Source organism: Natator depressus, chromosome 3 (genome assembly GCF_965152275.1).
Source record: "Natator depressus isolate rNatDep1 chromosome 3, rNatDep2.hap1, whole genome shotgun sequence".
NCBI classification, from domain to species: Eukaryota; Metazoa; Chordata; order Testudines; family Cheloniidae; genus Natator; species Natator depressus.
The window spans coordinates 197,596,434-197,614,006 of NC_134236.1; the positions used below are offsets into that span (position 1 = coordinate 197,596,434).

A 17,573-nucleotide genomic window follows, 5' to 3' on the forward strand; every position below is an offset into this window, starting at 1 on the left:
AAGAAGGGCAGGGAACAAAGGGCTACGCAGTGGACCCCGTTCTCCAGAGTCTCGGCTTTGGTTTATTTACAAAAAAAAAAAAAAAAAGCTAGATCTCTAGATGTTATAGTTGCAGGGGAAAAAAAACTTGAATATTTGATCCGAGTGTAACCAGTGTGGTGGTGTCTTAATGAGTTTGCAGTGAGCCTGAAAAAAATATCTATCTCAGTGAATTCAATGGGTGCTAACTCCAGTGCTAATGATGATACGTATAATGTTGATATTTAAACGTCACTGCCCATCAGTGCATTTAAGAAAGGAAAGATAGTATGTATTAGGAATACACCTATGTTTCCAAAAGTTCCGAGTGGGGGAGGGAGTAAAGAGAGTGTAGAAGATGCATAGAATCATAGAACTGGAAGAGAACCTTGAGAGGTCTTCTAGGTCAGTCTTCTGCACTCATGACAGGACTAAGTATTATCTAGACCAGCTCTGATAGGTGTTTGTCTAACCTGCTCTTAAAAATCTCCAATGATGGAGATTCCACAACCTCCCTACGCAATTTATTCCAGTGCCTAACCACCCGGACAGGAAGTTTTTCCTAATGTCCAACCTAAACTGCTGTTTCTGTAATTTTTAAGCCCATTGCTTCTTGTACGATCCTCACAGGTTAGAGAACAATTTTTCTCCCTCCTCCTTGTAATAACCTTTTATGTACTTGCAAACTGTTATGATGTCCCCGTCCCGCCCCCCAAAAATCTTCTCCAGACTAAACAAAGCCAGTTTTCTCAATTTTCCCTCATGGGTCATGTTTTCTAGACTTTTAATCATTTTTGTTGCTCTTTGGACTTTCTTCAGTTTATCCACATGTGTCACACAACACACAGTCAACCTGTGGAACTCTTTGCCAGAGGATGTTGTGAAAGCGAAGACTATAACAGGGTTCAAAAAGAACTAGATAAATTCATGGAGGACAGCCAAGCTGGGCAGGGATGGTGTCCCTAGCCTCTGTTTGCCAGAAGCAGGGAATGGGTGACAGGGGATGGATCACTTGATGATTACCTGTTCTGTTCATTCCCTTGGACGCACCTAGCATTGACCACTGTGAGAAGACAGGATACTGGGCTAGATGGACCTTTGGTCTGACCCAGAATGGCCGTTCTTATGGTACCCAGAACTGGACACAATACTCCAGTTGAGACCTAATCAGCTTACAACACTCCTGCTAATACAGACCAGTATGATGTTTGCCTTTTTGCAACAGTGTTACACTGTTCACTCATATTTAGCTTGTGATCCACTATGACCCCAGATCCCTTTCCGCAGTATTTCTTCATAGACAGCCATTTCCATTTTGTGTGTGCAATTGATTGTTCCTTCGTAAGTGGAGTACTTTGTGTTTGTCCTTATAGAATTGCATCCTATTTATTTCATACAATTTCTCCAGTTTATCCAGACCATTTTGAATTTGAATCCTATCCTCCAAAGCACTTGCAACCTCCCATCTTGGTATAATCTGCAAACTGTATACGTGAGCTCTCCATGCCATTATCTCTTCATTGATGAAGATATTGAATAGAACCGGACCCAGAACTGATTTCTGCAGGATCCCGCTAGATATGCCCTTTCAGCTTGACTGTGAACCACTGATAACTACTCTCTGGGAATGGTTTTCTAACCTATTATGTACCCACCTTATAGTAAGTCCATCTAGGTAGTATTTCCCTAGTTTGTTTATGAGAAGGTCATGCAAGTCAGTATCAAAAGCCTTGCTAAAGTCAAGATATACCATACTTACTGTTCCCCTCCCCATCCCCCCCCTCCACAAGGCTTGTTACCCTTTTGAAGAAAAGTATTAGATTGGTTTGACAAGATTTGTTCTTGACAAATCCATGCTGCTATTTATCACCTTATTATCTTCTAGGTTTCTACAAATTGCTTAATTATTTGCTCCTTTATTTTTCTGGGTACTGAAGTTAAGGTGACTGGTCTGTAATTCCATGGGTTATCCTTAGTCCCCTTTTCATAGATTGGCACTGTATTTGCCCTTTTCCAGACCTCTGGAATCTCACCTATATTCCATGCCTTTTCTAAGATAATTGCTGATGTCTCAGATATTTCCTTAGTCAGCTCCTTGAGTATTCTAGGATGCATTTTGGTGACTTGAAAACATCTAACTAGTTAAAAATTACTTAGACTTGTTCTTTCCCTATTTTAGCCTCTGATCCTATCACATTTTCACTGACATTCATTGTTAGATGTCCAATTGCTACTAAACTTTTTGGTGAAAACTGGAACAAAAAAGTACATTCCAAAAACTTGTTGGATAATCTTTGCCTGCTGCATGGGCTGTGTGTACATGCACACTTGTACCAGATTTAACTGATTTAATTAATCATGTTAGTTAAATTGATATAAATACCTTGCTTTGGTTTGAGTAGTGTATTTCAGTTTAGCTTAGACCTGCTCCTAATCAACTGAAGCTAAATTAGGATAGATGGATTTAAATAGTTTATTTTAATCTCATTTTGCAGTTGAACTTTTTAGTTATTTTCCTAAACAAAGGTTGATTCTCACAATTTGTAACCATTAAACCATGTTGTTTTGCAACTAAATATAACATTTACTCTAAACTTAGTACTTCTCTTTGCTAGTCAAGATCTATGCATAATGTATTTCAGCAGTTATGTAGCATAAAATACATTTTTTCAGAATCTTATTTTTTGTTCTGTTAGAAAATGGTGAATGTTGCATTTATTATATACTAGATTAATTTTTTACTTGTGTGCAAACTGTATTTGCATGGAAGTTGGAATTCATCTAAAAATGAACAATAACAGTGTTTTAAATGATTACTGATAGTTATATAAAACTACCTTAAAGTGCTGGATACATCTGAAAAAAATATCAAAACATCTTTTTGTATTCAAAAATTATTAAACAAAGGAAGTATTGAACTTACTGTTTCTGTTCACCATGTTCTTTAAGATTTTAGAACTAGTTGATCTCATCTTCTCAGACCTAGGTTTTATTCATAGACTGGAAGAGGAAAACAAGCATTCCTGCTTTTTCAACTCCCATTTGATTTTGAATGAACTAGTCATTAAGCTGAACTAATTAAAAAAATAAAATGAAATGATGAAAATATTCTGTCTGCATCTGCAGAAGAAGCTACTGCTGTCAAAAACTAGTGTAGCACTTCAACAAACCCTGGTTCTAGGTGCTTAGCTCGTGACTTCCACCAGTTGAGTGATTTGATTTTCTCTAATACATAAGTCTTAATATAGGTTGTCATAATTTCAAATTTAATTTTAAATAGGTTTCTCTTCTAAAAATAATGTTTTTAATTTAAACAATCTCATTGAAATAAAAAACTTTTTTAAAATAATTGATTTTTATTCTGAGCTAAAACAAACAAACAAAAGCAAAAACCTGATTTTAAACTAAAACAAATGTTTATATAGGCTTTTGTACCCATGTGACTAACTCTATTTAAAATCATGTGTTTAAAACTAGTATAACTGTGCATGCAGACAATCCTTTAAAATGTATTTTAGAAGTTTTCCTTTTCTTCCTTTGGAAGTTGTTAAATGGCAGTTCAGTATTGTCCAAAAGAATAATTGGTCATCTTTGGTTAATATTAATAGACCAAAAAAAATTCGGAAGAATGTTGGTATTACCTGATTGAGTTTAATTTATCAAAGTAAAATAAGGAGCTAGCTTCAGTGTATGTATTTCCTAGGGATTTCATATGAAAATTAATATTTTGTATACATAATGAGGAGTGATTTGTTGGTTCGTGTTCTTGGAAAGATAAAGGCTGAGTAGGCTTTTTAACTTGATAGTGAGCTCTTGCTTCAGAGATCATTGTGAAGCTTCAGAATAGGAAAGAAGAACATTACAGTTTCTTTTAATAAATTAATTCTTTGCAGTCTCTCTGAAAAGGGAATAAATGTCTTAATTGTGGTAAAATTTAAAAAATATGTTTGGCTAATTCTGATTCTATTTAATATCTAAGGCAACTCTCAATTTAGTAATTCCACTTCCAGATTGTTACGGGTTTTTGAGGCTTCAGAGCAACTTGCAATAAAGGTCTTTTCAGTAATAGATTCTATGATTGACAAGATAAGTTATATGGCACTCACATAAAGTAGGAACTTTCAAATTCAAACTAGTGACTGGAAGACCCCATTTCACAATATTAAACTTGTCTGGAGAAAGTTGGACATCTTGACATATGGGTATGGGACAGTTGGGCCTTTTTGGCACCAAAAGAGGAGTGGGAGGAGGCTTAGTGTTTCTGATCTCTAAGAAGCATTTTTAACTTTTGGTACTGAGGTTAGTGCATCTCCTTTCTTCCTTTTTTGATCAGGGGGAGGAGCAGAGTCAACTTCAAGTTTTTGGGGAAAGAGCTCCTGAACTTGCTATTTCCCACTTCTGCAACTCTTTATGGCAACTAGCTGCCCTACTGCATCCTACTCGAGTATCATGCAACAATGACAGATAAACATGAACATGATGTTTCTATTGAAATAGTTCATGAAAGTTGAATTGTTGTCATGGGGCTTCAACGTTAACATACCATTGAGACCAATGGGACCAGTTCATACTTCTCTCATACATGTTGTTTTAAGGTGTCTGCAGAATCAGGAAGACATTATTGCATCCGTTGAGTTCACAGTATTACCGCCATATTGTCTCACATGGACATCTCATCAAAACAGTCGTAAAAATGTCTGTGCTCAGTCTCCACTAGCACTGTTTCCATTACTACCACAGGTGGAGATGTGCTGGTGGTAGTGCGATATGGGAGATTCCCACCAAAATGCTAAAGTAAACATAAGTGTAATATCTAAATGGTTAATATTCAAAATGAAAACTTAGACTGTGAAGCTCAATTATGGTGCACTTTTAAAATCTATTATGCAGCCACATACACCTGGCTCTGTTCATTGGAAACATCACTTTAGCGCTCTGATATTAAATCTTTGCTGAGAAATAGGGTGAGGCTGCTATTTGTGTGGACACTAATTTTGGGGATGCAATTTAGCAATGTTTTGTTGTAGTTGAGGCTGGCCATGTCTTAAAGTACTACACAGCGGCATAGGTGCAGGGCTACAGCTTTGCCACTATAGCACTTCGGTGCAGATGCTCGCTACAGGGGGAGGTTTTCCCCTCACTATAGTTAATCCAACTCCCTGAGACATGGTAGCTAGGTTGATGGGAGAATGTTTCCATTGACCTAGCACTGTCTACAGTGCGGGTTAGGTCAGCATATCTACATCTCTTGGATGTGTATTTCCCCCTGAAAGATGCAGCTGTACCAACTGAAATTGTTAACTCTGTAAGCGTTCTGGCTCTATGAAGCTATTCATATCGCTACAGATTTTTCACACTCCTGAAAGATGTAGCTATGCTGATGCTAGTTTTCCGTGTAGACCAGCCCTTAGTCTATACTACAAAGTTTTGCCAGCATAGCTACATTGGCTAGGGGTGTGAAAAAATCACACCCCCAGCCAGCATAATTATTTTGGCAAAACCTCTGGGTAGACACAACTGTGCCGACAGAAGAGTGCTTCTGTTGGTTTAGCGAATGTCATATGGGGTGGTGGTGTAACTATGCCAAGAGGAGCCCTCCTGTCAGCTTACACTACACCTTCACTAGAGGGCTCTGATGATGTAGCTATACCGGCAAAGGCTCTGTCGTGTAGACAAGGCCGAAGTTGGCTCTAAGGGTTCCAAAAATTGGAGAAGCCCTACATGTGGGAGATATTTTGAGGGTGTTTTGAAAATCCTATTTTGCAACATTGAATATTGTACCTGAATTCATAGTCAAATCTTAATAAAAGTTTACAATCTGACTTTTTTTTTTTTAAATTATGCTCACCAAATTTTAAATGCTTCATTTAGAATTAGGTGTATCCTGCAATTTACATTGGACAGGAAGAGTTAATGCTATGAAACTTAAAGCAAATGGAAAAATCATTCAGTCAAATATGAATTAGTTTATTATACAAGCCAAAAATACTTCTGAAATCTTTATAGATGTTAACATATTTAAGTATCTGACTTTTATTCTTTCAGTAGTAATTTTTTTTTTTGCAGAAGGAGATGAAACCGTGATTGCATGTCAGTTGAAATGTATGGAAAGAGAATTAACATGAATATGGTAGAATAGCCTATAATATTGCATGAGGGATTTGTATGAAATGGAAAGAGGGGGGATTAGAATTCTAGTGTTATACTAATGGTATTCTGCTTTTTATCATACCTGAACAAGTTATTTCAGGAGACAAAGTAGTTGATGGTTGTTCTCTTTGATTTCAGGAAACCATGTAAGTCTGAGAGAAATGTGAAGCACTGTGGTTGTCTTGTTCTTATTCCAAAATTTTCCATAGCAGGCTCAATTAATATAGCCAGGTGACAGTAAATAATGGCTGGGTATGGCAATTAAAAATATTATGATTTTTTTTATAGAAGATTTCTTAGAATGGGTGCCCAAAGGTAAAAAAATCAGATTTGGTATTCTAATTCTTTTCCCAGGATTTAGTTAATTGCAAACTGTTAACTGGGAAGTTAATAGGTTTTTAAGGCCAGAACAGATCGTTATAATCATAAAATGAACAGGGAGAGAGTAAAAGGTTTTGATTAGCAGCTGAGCATCCTGTGCATGGAGATAAAGGGCTTGGTTAATTATCCTTTTGGTCTGTCTGTGTTAGTTTGTGTGTCTGCTGGGGCTATGTGGCTGGGCTTTCAAGCCTCTAAACAAAAGGGTGAGAAGTTTGTGTCTCTGTGAGGGCTGGGAGATTGGGGCTCTTTGGCCATAGGTCAGGACCAGTGTTCTAGTCTTAATCCTCTCTGTGAGTGAGGGAATGATCTGACCTGCAAGGCTAAATGTATAAACCAGTTGTAAAGTGAATTCCTGAGGTGAGCAGGAGGTTACCGGGAGTTTGAAAGAGTTTGCAATAGAGAGTAGGTGCTTTTTCTCATGGGTTTGTGGTCTTGAAGGGCATCTGTTGATTCTGTTGTATCAGAGAGACAGTTCTTGGACAACCCGCTATCACCACTGCAGGTCCAATCAGATAAGTTTTGTTTCAAACGAACAGGTGAGATTGGAAAACAGAGAAAAGGGACTGGCAGTTTGTGACCAAGCAAGGAAGAAGCAAGAGAGGATGGGATGGTCTTTGACCACCAGAGGAAAGAGAACCAGGAGAAATTTAACATAGGGAGAGATATCGAGTCATATTCCGGTACTCCTGCAGCAGCTACAGAGAATCTCTTGGAAGACTGAAATTCCAAAACTGGAGAAAAACACAGGGACCTCTGCAGGGCACATGAGAAGATGGATGTCAACCATACCCAAAACGTTCAGTGACCTGAAAAGGAGCTCTTTGTAAGCTCAAGAGCTTGTCTCTCTCACCAGCAGTAAAAGATTACCTCACCACCTAGTCTCTCTAATATCCTGGGACCAATATGGCTACAACACCACTGCGTACTGCTTCAGAAGATTCTTTGCAGATCATCAGAGACTTCAAAGATCTTACAAGGGAGCTGAAGGATAGGAAAGCATTGGTGGTGATCTGAGATCTGTCTTGCCCACCAACTGGGAGAAGATAGCCAATAGAAAATGTGAGAAGCAAACTGTTGGCTAGGTAAAGGGTCTAAAGTTGATGGTTTTGGGTTTTGTGAAATATTGGGTCATCTTCTATAGGGAGAAAAGGACGTATGGGTTGGACTACCACTGTTTCAGTAGAAAGGGTTCCAGTTGTCTGGGTGACAGAGGAGAAAAGCCTGGGAAATAATCAGGAGGAATTAGAAATGTTCATTTATGAAAAGAAAATTTGGTATAATTAGTATTACTGAAACCTGGTGGGCTGAGTCACATGACTGGGATTTTAATATTACTCCATTTTAGGAAAAAGAGCGTGGGCAGCCGAGGAACAGGGTTGTCATTCTACATCAAAGAAACTATTGTCTGCGTTAGATTTCTTGACAATTCAGAAGTATAGGACCTGGCATAGTTATGGATCAGCATTCTACCTGATAAATTCCAACGTGGGGTACTGGTTGGGAATCTGTTACAGACCACCAAATTAGACAAGGGAATAGGATGAGCAGCTCCTTAAACATCTTTATACAATGTGTACAACAAAAATTGTGTTTTCAAACTTGCAGACATGTGGAAGGGTTTCATGCAGCCATTAATAGAAACTCCAGGAATGTTTTACGAGTTATAACGGGGTTCTCAAACTTCATTACACTGTGATCCCCTTTTGACAATAAAAATTACATGACCCCAGGAGGGGGGACTGAAGCCTGAGCCCACCCAAGCCCCACCGCCCCTGGAAGGGGGGAGACCAAAGCCAAAAGGCTTCCGCCCCAGGCAGAGGGCCTGTAACCTGAGTCTCACCACCCAGGGCTTGGGCTTTGGTCCCAGGCGGTGGGGCTTAGACTTACTGGGGCCCAGGGCTAAAGCCAAAGCCCAAGACAGCCTTGGCAACCCCATTAAAATGGGGTTGTGGCCCACTTTGGGGTCCTAACCCACAGTTTGAGAACCCCCTGGACTGTAAGGACTGGCAAAGGAGCACAGCAAATTTCAGAACAATCTGAGTAAGCATTTGGATTTTACACCACTTCAAGAGAATATTAAGAGGCATAATCTATAAGTACGTGGCAAAAATATTTTTGATAGTCAACAGCTCTTTTAATATAATAGAAAAAGGAATGATGAGGTACAATGGTTGGAAGCTGAAGCTAGACAAATTCAGTCTAGAAGTATAGCATACGTTACTAATAGTGAGTTTAATTAGCCATTGGAATAATTTACCTTGTGATGTGGTGGACTCTCCATCACTGGAAGTCTTTAAATCATGGCTGGATATCTTTCTAAAAGTTGATCGTATAGCTCAAACAGAAGTTATAAGCTTGGTGCAGAAATTGTTGGTTGAGGTTCTGTGAAGTGTTAAGCAGGAAGTCAGACTAGATGAACATATAATAGTTCCTTCTGGTCTTAAAATCTATTAATCTTGTCTGACTATTCTGCAGGTGGAATCAGTCTTCCATACTGGGTAAATGAACACTATTGTGTCAATAACTTGTAGCTGAACAAAACCACATTTTTTAGGAAAGCAGTCCTGATTTAAAGGCTACATGTGGTGATGATTTTATTGTCAACAGCAAAGAGAAAAGGTCTGACAATTTTGGAACCAAATAGTCTTAATTTCATGAAGCTACAAGACCAAGGCTGGTTCTGACAGGCTGCACAACCTATAGTTGCGAGGTGGGGGCTGGGAGGGGAGGTGATACACAGTCCTAATTAGGATCAGTCTTCCATAGGGAGGCAATTAGTTCTGCACTTACTTTCCTTATTCCTTCTCCATACACCATATTAGAAGTGAGTGTGAGCAAGCTGAGCCTCATGTACCCAGAGACGTTGGTAAGAATTTGGAGCTCCCCACATCAGTGAACCCATGTTTGTACGGGACCTAGCACAATCCTGGATCTCTAGGGCATTTAGGTGCTATAGTAATACACATAAATAACAATAATAATATGGATCTGCTTTGCTTCTGAGAGGTGTTCCCTCCTGGCACCTCCTATGTTTAGGGGCCCTATCAAATTAACGATCCATTTTGGTCAATTTCATGGCCCTAGGGTTTTAAAAATCATAAATTTAATGATTTCAGCTATTTAAATCTGAAATTTCACGGTGTTGTAATTGTAGGGTTCCTGACCCAAAAAGGAGTTGGAATGGGGGAGGAGGGAGGATGATTGCGGTACTGCTACCCATACTTTTGCACAGCTGCTGGCGCTGGTGCTGCTTTCAGAGCTGGCCAGCTGGAGAGCAGCGGGGGTGGCCGGGAGCCCAGCTCTGAAGGCAGTGTCACCTCCAGCAGCAGCGCAGAGGTAAGGATGGCATGGTATGGTATTGCCACCCTTACTTCTGCCTTGCTGCCTGCAAAGCTGAGCCCTCAGTCAGCAGACGTCACTCTCTGGCCGCCCAGGTCTGAAGGCAGCAGGGCAGAAGTAAGGGTGGTGTGGTATGGTATTGCCACCTTTACTTCTGCGCTGCTGCTGGTGGGGTGCTGCTTTCAGAGCCGAGTGCCCGACCAACAGCCGCTGCTCTCCAGCTGCTCAGCTCTGAAGGCAGCAGCGCAGAAGTAAGGGTGGCAATATTGTTCGCACTCCTCCCCCCTCCCCCCGCAACTCCCTTTGGGTCAGGACCCCCAATTTGAGAAACACTGGTCTCCCCCATGAAATCTGTATAGTATAGGGTAAAGCACACCTAACACCAGATTTCATGGTCCATGACGTGTTTTGCATGGCTGTGAATTTAGTACCTATGATTGTTTTTTCTCAGCCTCCCTGTACCTATCTCTTCCCAGTCTCGCCAGGTTCTGTTTGTTCTTGCATCCCTGATGTAGCCAGTTTGGGGAAGGTTTCAAACTTGTTCAATTCTATTTGTACAACATAGAATTGAATAATATGTGGAGAAGGTAGAACAAACACCTACAGAATAGGAGCCCTCTGATGGGCTTGAACTTCCTCTGCCCTGAATGGTTCCCTGGAGATGCTGAATCAATAGTTTAGGACTTGATGAGCAACTGATGTTGTACATCTTTTTTGTTCTTATTGGCAGCCAGGATTTTGTGGTGGTATGTCTTTTGTTTTGTTTTTTTCCCAAAAAACTTTCTGAGAAACCCACCCAAGCTCTGCAAGCTATTTGGAATCAGTTGAGTGAATTTTTTTTTTTAAAAAGGAAATTACTTAAAGTATTTCAGGGGCTCTTCAAGAGATGTTGTGTCCTGTTGCGTAGCATAATTAGCAAATTAACTTTAACTAGACTTTGTTTTGGCTTGTAAATATTTCTAGTCTCTTTTCTGGAAACAGAATGGATCCAAATATGTTCCTTAAGAATACCCCCAAAGGACTGTAATGTATTACTGGAAATGGGTTCATTAAAGGTCAGAGAGCATGATTTAGTCCAGGCAGCTTTCCATCTTCCCTTCTTCCTTATAACACTGTAGGTCTTGAATCTTTCTTGAGAGATAAATTTGATTGCATAGTATTTGTAAATAGGATTCTCCTTAATTGATTATTGTGGGCTTCTGTTTCCTTCTATTAATATTCTTTATTAGTACAAGGATCAGTGTATGCACAGGACCTCCTTAGTGAGTAAAGAAAACTTCATCAGAGTCGCATCATGTAAGATGAGCTTAAATTAGCCCAACAATATTTTGGTCCCCTTTTGTTCTGCGATAATCTTTCCTTCATGCATAACTTTTACTGCTTCTCTATAAATTTGGGGAATAATTTTGATCTTGGTGGTTGTTGGTTTTTTTATTTTTTCCACATAGCGTTTATCTTGACTTCAACAAGGCTGTACTCTGGTTCAGCTGCCAATACTGTCAATGGACAGATTAGGAAAATATAAGTTTAAACTATTTTTCTTTTCTTAAGCTATTTCTGTTACATTGTTCCTTTCCATACTGGAAGTTAAGTGGAAGGAATGAACATTTTAGAGAATGCACGTGAATTCAGTTACTTGTGTAGCAGCATAAACTCATTTCTCTTTGGATTTATAATGCGTGTACATTTGAACACTGAGTGGCTTTGTGTAACTGGCTATGCCCCACTAGTGGTTCTCACAACTGCTCTTTGCAAGAAGGAAGAAAAAATTGTACCATACCCCTCTTTTTTTTTTTCTTTGCCTACCATCACTTCTGCCAGTTTGAGTGCTGATACCCACTCAGTAGACTGAGTGGATATTGTTCCCTGTAAAAATCCTTGCTAGGTCTTAACCATACCTGATTTTTTTTTCAAACTTTTTCTTTTATTACCTCAAATTGAAATATCAATTTCAGCTGACTGAGACACACTTTCAGATACTGTAGCTATAGGAATTAGTCTCATGTATACTTATGAATTAACTCATGTATTTGTTGTGTGATCAGGTTTAAAGAAAATATCAAAGAAATTCAAGACAGAAGAAAGTACCCCAGAAAAAGAAGAAGAAAAGCACAAGGTAATTTTTGTGTTAAAGCATTAAAGATTACAGACATAGGTCCCGGTACTTTAAATACTTGTGGAGTTAATCGTATGTGAGTAGTACCAGTGAATTCAGTAGGACTACTCTGTTGATAGGAATATAATTAATGCCAGTCAGCATGTTTCTGTGGAAAACAGGTTTTGCCAAACAATCCTCATTTCATTCTTTGAGATTACAAGTTTGGTTGATTAAAGGAAACTATAAATGTAATAGACTTTTTTTTAAAGTGTTTGAGTGTTGGAAGGCATTCTGAATAGAAAATTGGCACTGTAAAGTATCAATAAAGCACTCATTAAATGGATTAAGAACTGGCTAACCGACAGATACCAAAAAGTAATTGTCAATGTGGAATCCCCATCAAATGGGGATGTTTCTTGTGGAATTCAGCAGGCATGAGTATTAGGCCCAAAGTTATTCAATGCTTGTATCAGTGATCTGAAAGTAAATATAAAATCACTGCCTCTGTGAGCTACAGAGAAAAGAGCAGCGCAGACTAGGGTAAATTGATTTAAATTAGGGCTGTCAATTGATTTAAAAAATATTAATCGCATTGCTAAACAATAATAGAATACCATTTATTTAATTATTTTTGGGTGTTTTCTACATTTTCATATATATTGATTTCAGTTACAACACAGAATACAAAGTATACAGTGCTCACTTTCTATTTATTTTTATTACAAATATTTTCACTGTAAAAAACAAAAGAAATAGTATTTTTCAGTTCACCTAATACAAGTACTGTAGTGCAATCTCTTTATCGTGAAAGTTGAACTTACCAATGTCGAATTATGTACCAAAGAAAACCCTGCATGTAAATATCTTGTGACACCGGCTACAACAGTGTCATGCGAACGCCTGTTCTCACTTTCAGGTGACATTGTAAATAAGAAGCAGGCAGCATTATCTCCTGTAAATGTAAACAAACTTGTTTGTCTTCGTGATTGGCTGAACAAGAAGTAGGATTGAGTGGACCTGTAGGCTCTAAAGTTTTACATTGTTTTGTTTTTGAGTGCAGTTATGTAACAAAAAAAAAATCTACACTTGTAAATTGCACTTTCACGATAAAGATTGCACTACAGTACTTTTATGAGGCGAATTGAAAAATACTATCTTTTGTTTATCATTTTTACAGTGCAAATATTTGTAATAAAAAATAATATAAAGTGAGCCCTGTACACTTTGTATTCTGTGTTGTAATTTAAATCAATATATTTGAAAATGTAGAACATCCAAAAATATTTAATACATTTCAATTGGTATTGTATTATTTAATAGTGTGATTAATTGCGATTAATTTTTTTTGTGTTAATTTCATGAGTTAACTGCGATTGACAGCCCTAATTTAAATCAAAGCAATTTAAAACACCAAGTGGAAATCTTCAATTTAAATAATTGATTTTAATAAAGTTTTCTATTTAGGTTTTTTCTAAAGAGAGATGCATTCTCACTGGTTGATATAGCCATTAAAACATGTTGATTTACAACTAAATAGAGCCTTCATACTAGATTTGGTATATCTTTTTTTGCTACCTAGGAGGTAATTATACACATTTATTTAAGCAATTACATTGTTTAATATTTTCAGATTCATATTAATTGTATGTTTTTACTATGTTAGAAAACAGTGAATGATGGGTGAAATCATAAATATTCATAATTTGAAAACTGAACCACTATACAATAGGAGTATGCCCAAGTGGGCTCAGTGGATAATCCTAGTAAGATACATGATGATGTCTCATGGAATCGGGTGGGTCCCAATGCCTATGATGACTTTGCCAGTCTCTTGCACCCCGTAGCACAAGCCCCTGGATTTCCCAGGGGATCACGGCCTTAACACAGTACAAGACCTGTTGTTCCATAATTATAAAGCGTTACTTCAAAGCTAGATGTTTCCCCCTTGTTTCTTTCTTTACATATTAAAAAAAAAACCCAGCCTTTAACTAAAGTTTTTGATAGTGGCTCATGGATTCAGCATATTTATTTATTTAAATGTTTTAAGAGATTGTAATAAGTTTAGGCCTTAACATATTTTGTATTAAATTCAGATTTCATTTTAACCAGGTTTATTTTTATGAGGAAAACTTATAACTTAACTAACAAATTAAAAATCTGATTTAAATAAAAAACTGATTTTTTTTACTGTTTTTTTCCGTAAACATTTTTTTTACCATTTTCCTCCCAAAAATAAATAAATGATTGATTTGTTTTTTTATCCATCCTGACCCAGATGTCAAGAACTGTGAGAGAGACTGCTAGCGGAAAGGAAATTATCAGTGAGACATTTTTCGATCCCTAAAGGCTTAGTTATTCCACTTCAGCAAAAGTTAATTTTATTTTTTTTAACTAATGTTATGCTTAAATAGTTGTTTCCCATTTGCAGAAATAGCAAAGTTAGACTATTCAAAGTTATTTAGCAGTGTCCTGAATTCATGCCCTGGCTTGGGGTTCTCATTTCTCATTAGTGTGAATGGAGTTTAAAGTATCCACTTTAATCACATAATTTCTTTGCTTTTGTTAGTGTGTGCCCCAAACTTAATTTCTTCTTATTATTTAAATATTGGTTTTTCACAAATAAAAACTATCTTTTATAAGATAAGAATTACCTTGACACTTTTTTCATTTCTATATTATAAATGTCAGTGTTGAGATCACATAAGTCTCTGAACTCTTGTAAGTGGAATGTTTAACCATATGATCACTGTGAAGATGAAAATGAGTGACAATGATTATATTTAATTAGAGAGCAACCTTTCTGGATTGTTCTTTGTTTAAAAATAAAAATCAGCTATAGGAGAATTTAAAAACAAATACAATGCTTTAAGGTAAGCACAGATGGTTGTGGAATGTAGCCTATGTCACAATCCTACAAAGAAGCTAAACTGAATATAGATATAACAGCCGTGTGGAAATGAGATAAAATCTTTACCTGCTGTGCTGTACTACTGAGTATAAAACTCGTTGAATAGTACTGTAGTTTTCCTCCTCATCAGTTCTCCAAAAGTTTTAGAAGACATATTTAATTAATAATATAATAAACATTACTATGTTTTATAATCGCTTGCAATCTGTTTACAAATTACAACTGTTCCCCTGGAGCCTGGAAATCATGAGTGCTCATGTTTCAGAAGGAACATGTGTATTCCATACGTCCCAAAGAGATGTTATATAAATGAGCTCTTTTTATTGTAACAGGCTGAAATGGCACTGCTTATGATGGACGATGAGGAGGATGACAGAAAACATTTTAACTATGAGAAGATTGTAGAACAACAGAACCTGAGCAAGAAGAAAAAGAAACAACTAATGAGAAAGGAGGAGTTGTTAGAAGATGACTTTCAGGTAATACTAATACAGATTCCAAGTATTGAAATCTAATAGAATTTAGTAGTATCTTTACTTTTTCAAGAGGAGTGGATTGGAATTCTGATGTAAGAATTATACCTAAGTAATATGATTTGACAACATTTTAACAGTGCAGTTGAATATAAACCTCTTTATAGTATTCCTACACAGGAAAAGGCTATCATTACTAATGCTGGGATCAAACAAGGATACAACTTTGATCAGTCCATGTTGCTTTTGAATTTTTGTTACCGACATGTACGTGTGCCTAACCCTTTAGGACCTGGGTGCACTTTACATGGCTTAGATTACAAGTAATGTTTCCCTAACAGAGGGAGCAAAACCAGACTATGTATAGGGATTTAAGGAGACAGAATTCACTCTTCAAGACCACATGCAATCTGTTGGCTGGAATATTGGTTATTGCCCGTCTCCACTGACTCTTTCCATGCTTGCTTATTCTTAACCCACAAGGAATGTCTTCAGCGGCCCACCTTTTGTGATATACAGGTTTTGCACAGGAGTGTCTCCTGTATGTTGTTGACTCTCCCATACCACCTTGCACACAATGCAAAGGACAGAAAAGTCCCCCACACGTAGGTGAAATTCACCCTCCATGAATGCATAGTTTAATTTAACCAGCCTGACCAAATTCTGAGAACTACTGTTTGAAATTTAAATATTAAAGTTTAGGTTCCAGTTAAGTAAGTTCTGACTTAGGCAATTAGTGTTACCCATATCTTGTACACGCTCTCCCATTTAAATATGATTACCATATTTTCTGGTATGTTACATTTTGTCCTGTTTCTCTGATATAGGTTCTCTTTTCTATCTTCAGGTGAACGTTGCTGATACAAGGTTTCAAGCACTGTATACTTCCCACTTGTTTAATTTGGATCCTTCTGATTCAAACTTCAAAAAGACAAAAGCAGTGGAAAAAATTTTGGAGGAGAAAGCTCGCCGAAGAGAACAAAAGCAGCAGAATCTTGCAAAGGAGGTACAGGAGAATGAGATTGGAAAGAAGGAAAACATCACTAAGAAAGCTGTAGATCCTGCTTTATCAATGCTAATAAAATCTGTCAAAAATAAAACAGAACAATTTCAAGCCAGAAAGAAACCAAAAATAAAATAAAGTCCAGTTGTTTGGCTTTCCTCAGTCCAGTCTGTATTCCTTGAAAAATGGCAAAATTCATAAGAGCTTTCTGGATGTTGAATCCCATAAACTAAGGGTTTCTAAAGAATCAGTGCCAGTGTTGGGGTTTGGGGATGAACTGTAGACAACCGATTACAATACCATCTTTCCCCCTCCCACAAATACCTCCTTGGAATAATATATTTGTAAAATAGTTCACAAACAACAGCATATGTAACAAAATTAATTTACCTAAAGCTGTTTATTTCATAACACCATTTCAGTTAAAACTAATAGAAATGTTAAAGATGGCTACAAAGAACTTCCTTAGTTGTAGTAATGGACACATTTATAAATGAGTGTGTGAGACTTCAGGTCCTGATATGATTTTTAGATTTAAAAAAAAATCTTTGGAATTTCATAATGGTGTTTTTAATACTCCATGAGTCTGTAAATACAATGTTACTGGTAAAGATAATTTTAATAAACTGAAAGTGAAGATGGGTTGGATGAATTTTGTTTCTTAGTCAAGAGAACTGTGATATATGTGGATAACTTGTGAAATAATGAATAAAAATATATTTTAGTGCATTAATAATACTTTTCACTTCTATAATCGTCTAAGGATTCCAGAGCACTTCAGAAACATTAAGTGAAATTCTCTGATTTAGGAGAGATTCTCATTTACAGCAAGGAAACTAAAACAATTAAGGTCAAACTTGAATGCCCAAAGTCAGGTATCAAAATCCATTTTTACACACCTAAATAAGGCTGGGCTCTATATTAGGCATTTTCTTAAATTTCTCCCAATGCTGCATTGCTGTCAGTGTAACTCCACTGATAGTTGACGGTGTTTTAAAAAAAAAAAAAAAAAAAAAAAAAAGTACTCTAAAGGAGGTCAGTGCATGAAAATAGTTAGTTGCTGCACCTGCTACTTGACACTATGCAATGTATGTATAAAGAGAAATATATCAAATAATACAGCCGTTTGAGCCTGTTTACAAAATTAGTTTGTCAGAACTGTTAATATGTGTCCCAAAAAAATCTTCCTACAATAAGTCTATC

General features: G+C 37.2%; 1 protein-coding gene across 1 annotated transcript in view; it reads left to right on the plus strand.

Annotated features, from left to right (window-relative positions):
- The window catches only part of ESF1 (ESF1 nucleolar pre-rRNA processing protein), a 72,189-nt gene extending 55,155 nt beyond the window's left edge, over positions 1 to 17,034 (plus strand). Inside the window, exons 13-15 of the mRNA XM_074949619.1 lie at positions 11,934 to 12,004; positions 15,227 to 15,373; positions 16,215 to 17,034. Coding sequence (XP_074805720.1) covers positions 11,934 to 12,004; positions 15,227 to 15,373; positions 16,215 to 16,508 — 512 coding nt within the window. The 3' untranslated portion in view covers positions 16,509 to 17,034. The remainder of the gene's footprint in view (positions 1 to 11,933; positions 12,005 to 15,226; positions 15,374 to 16,214) is intronic.
- The last annotated feature ends 539 nt before the right edge of the window (positions 17,035 to 17,573 follow it).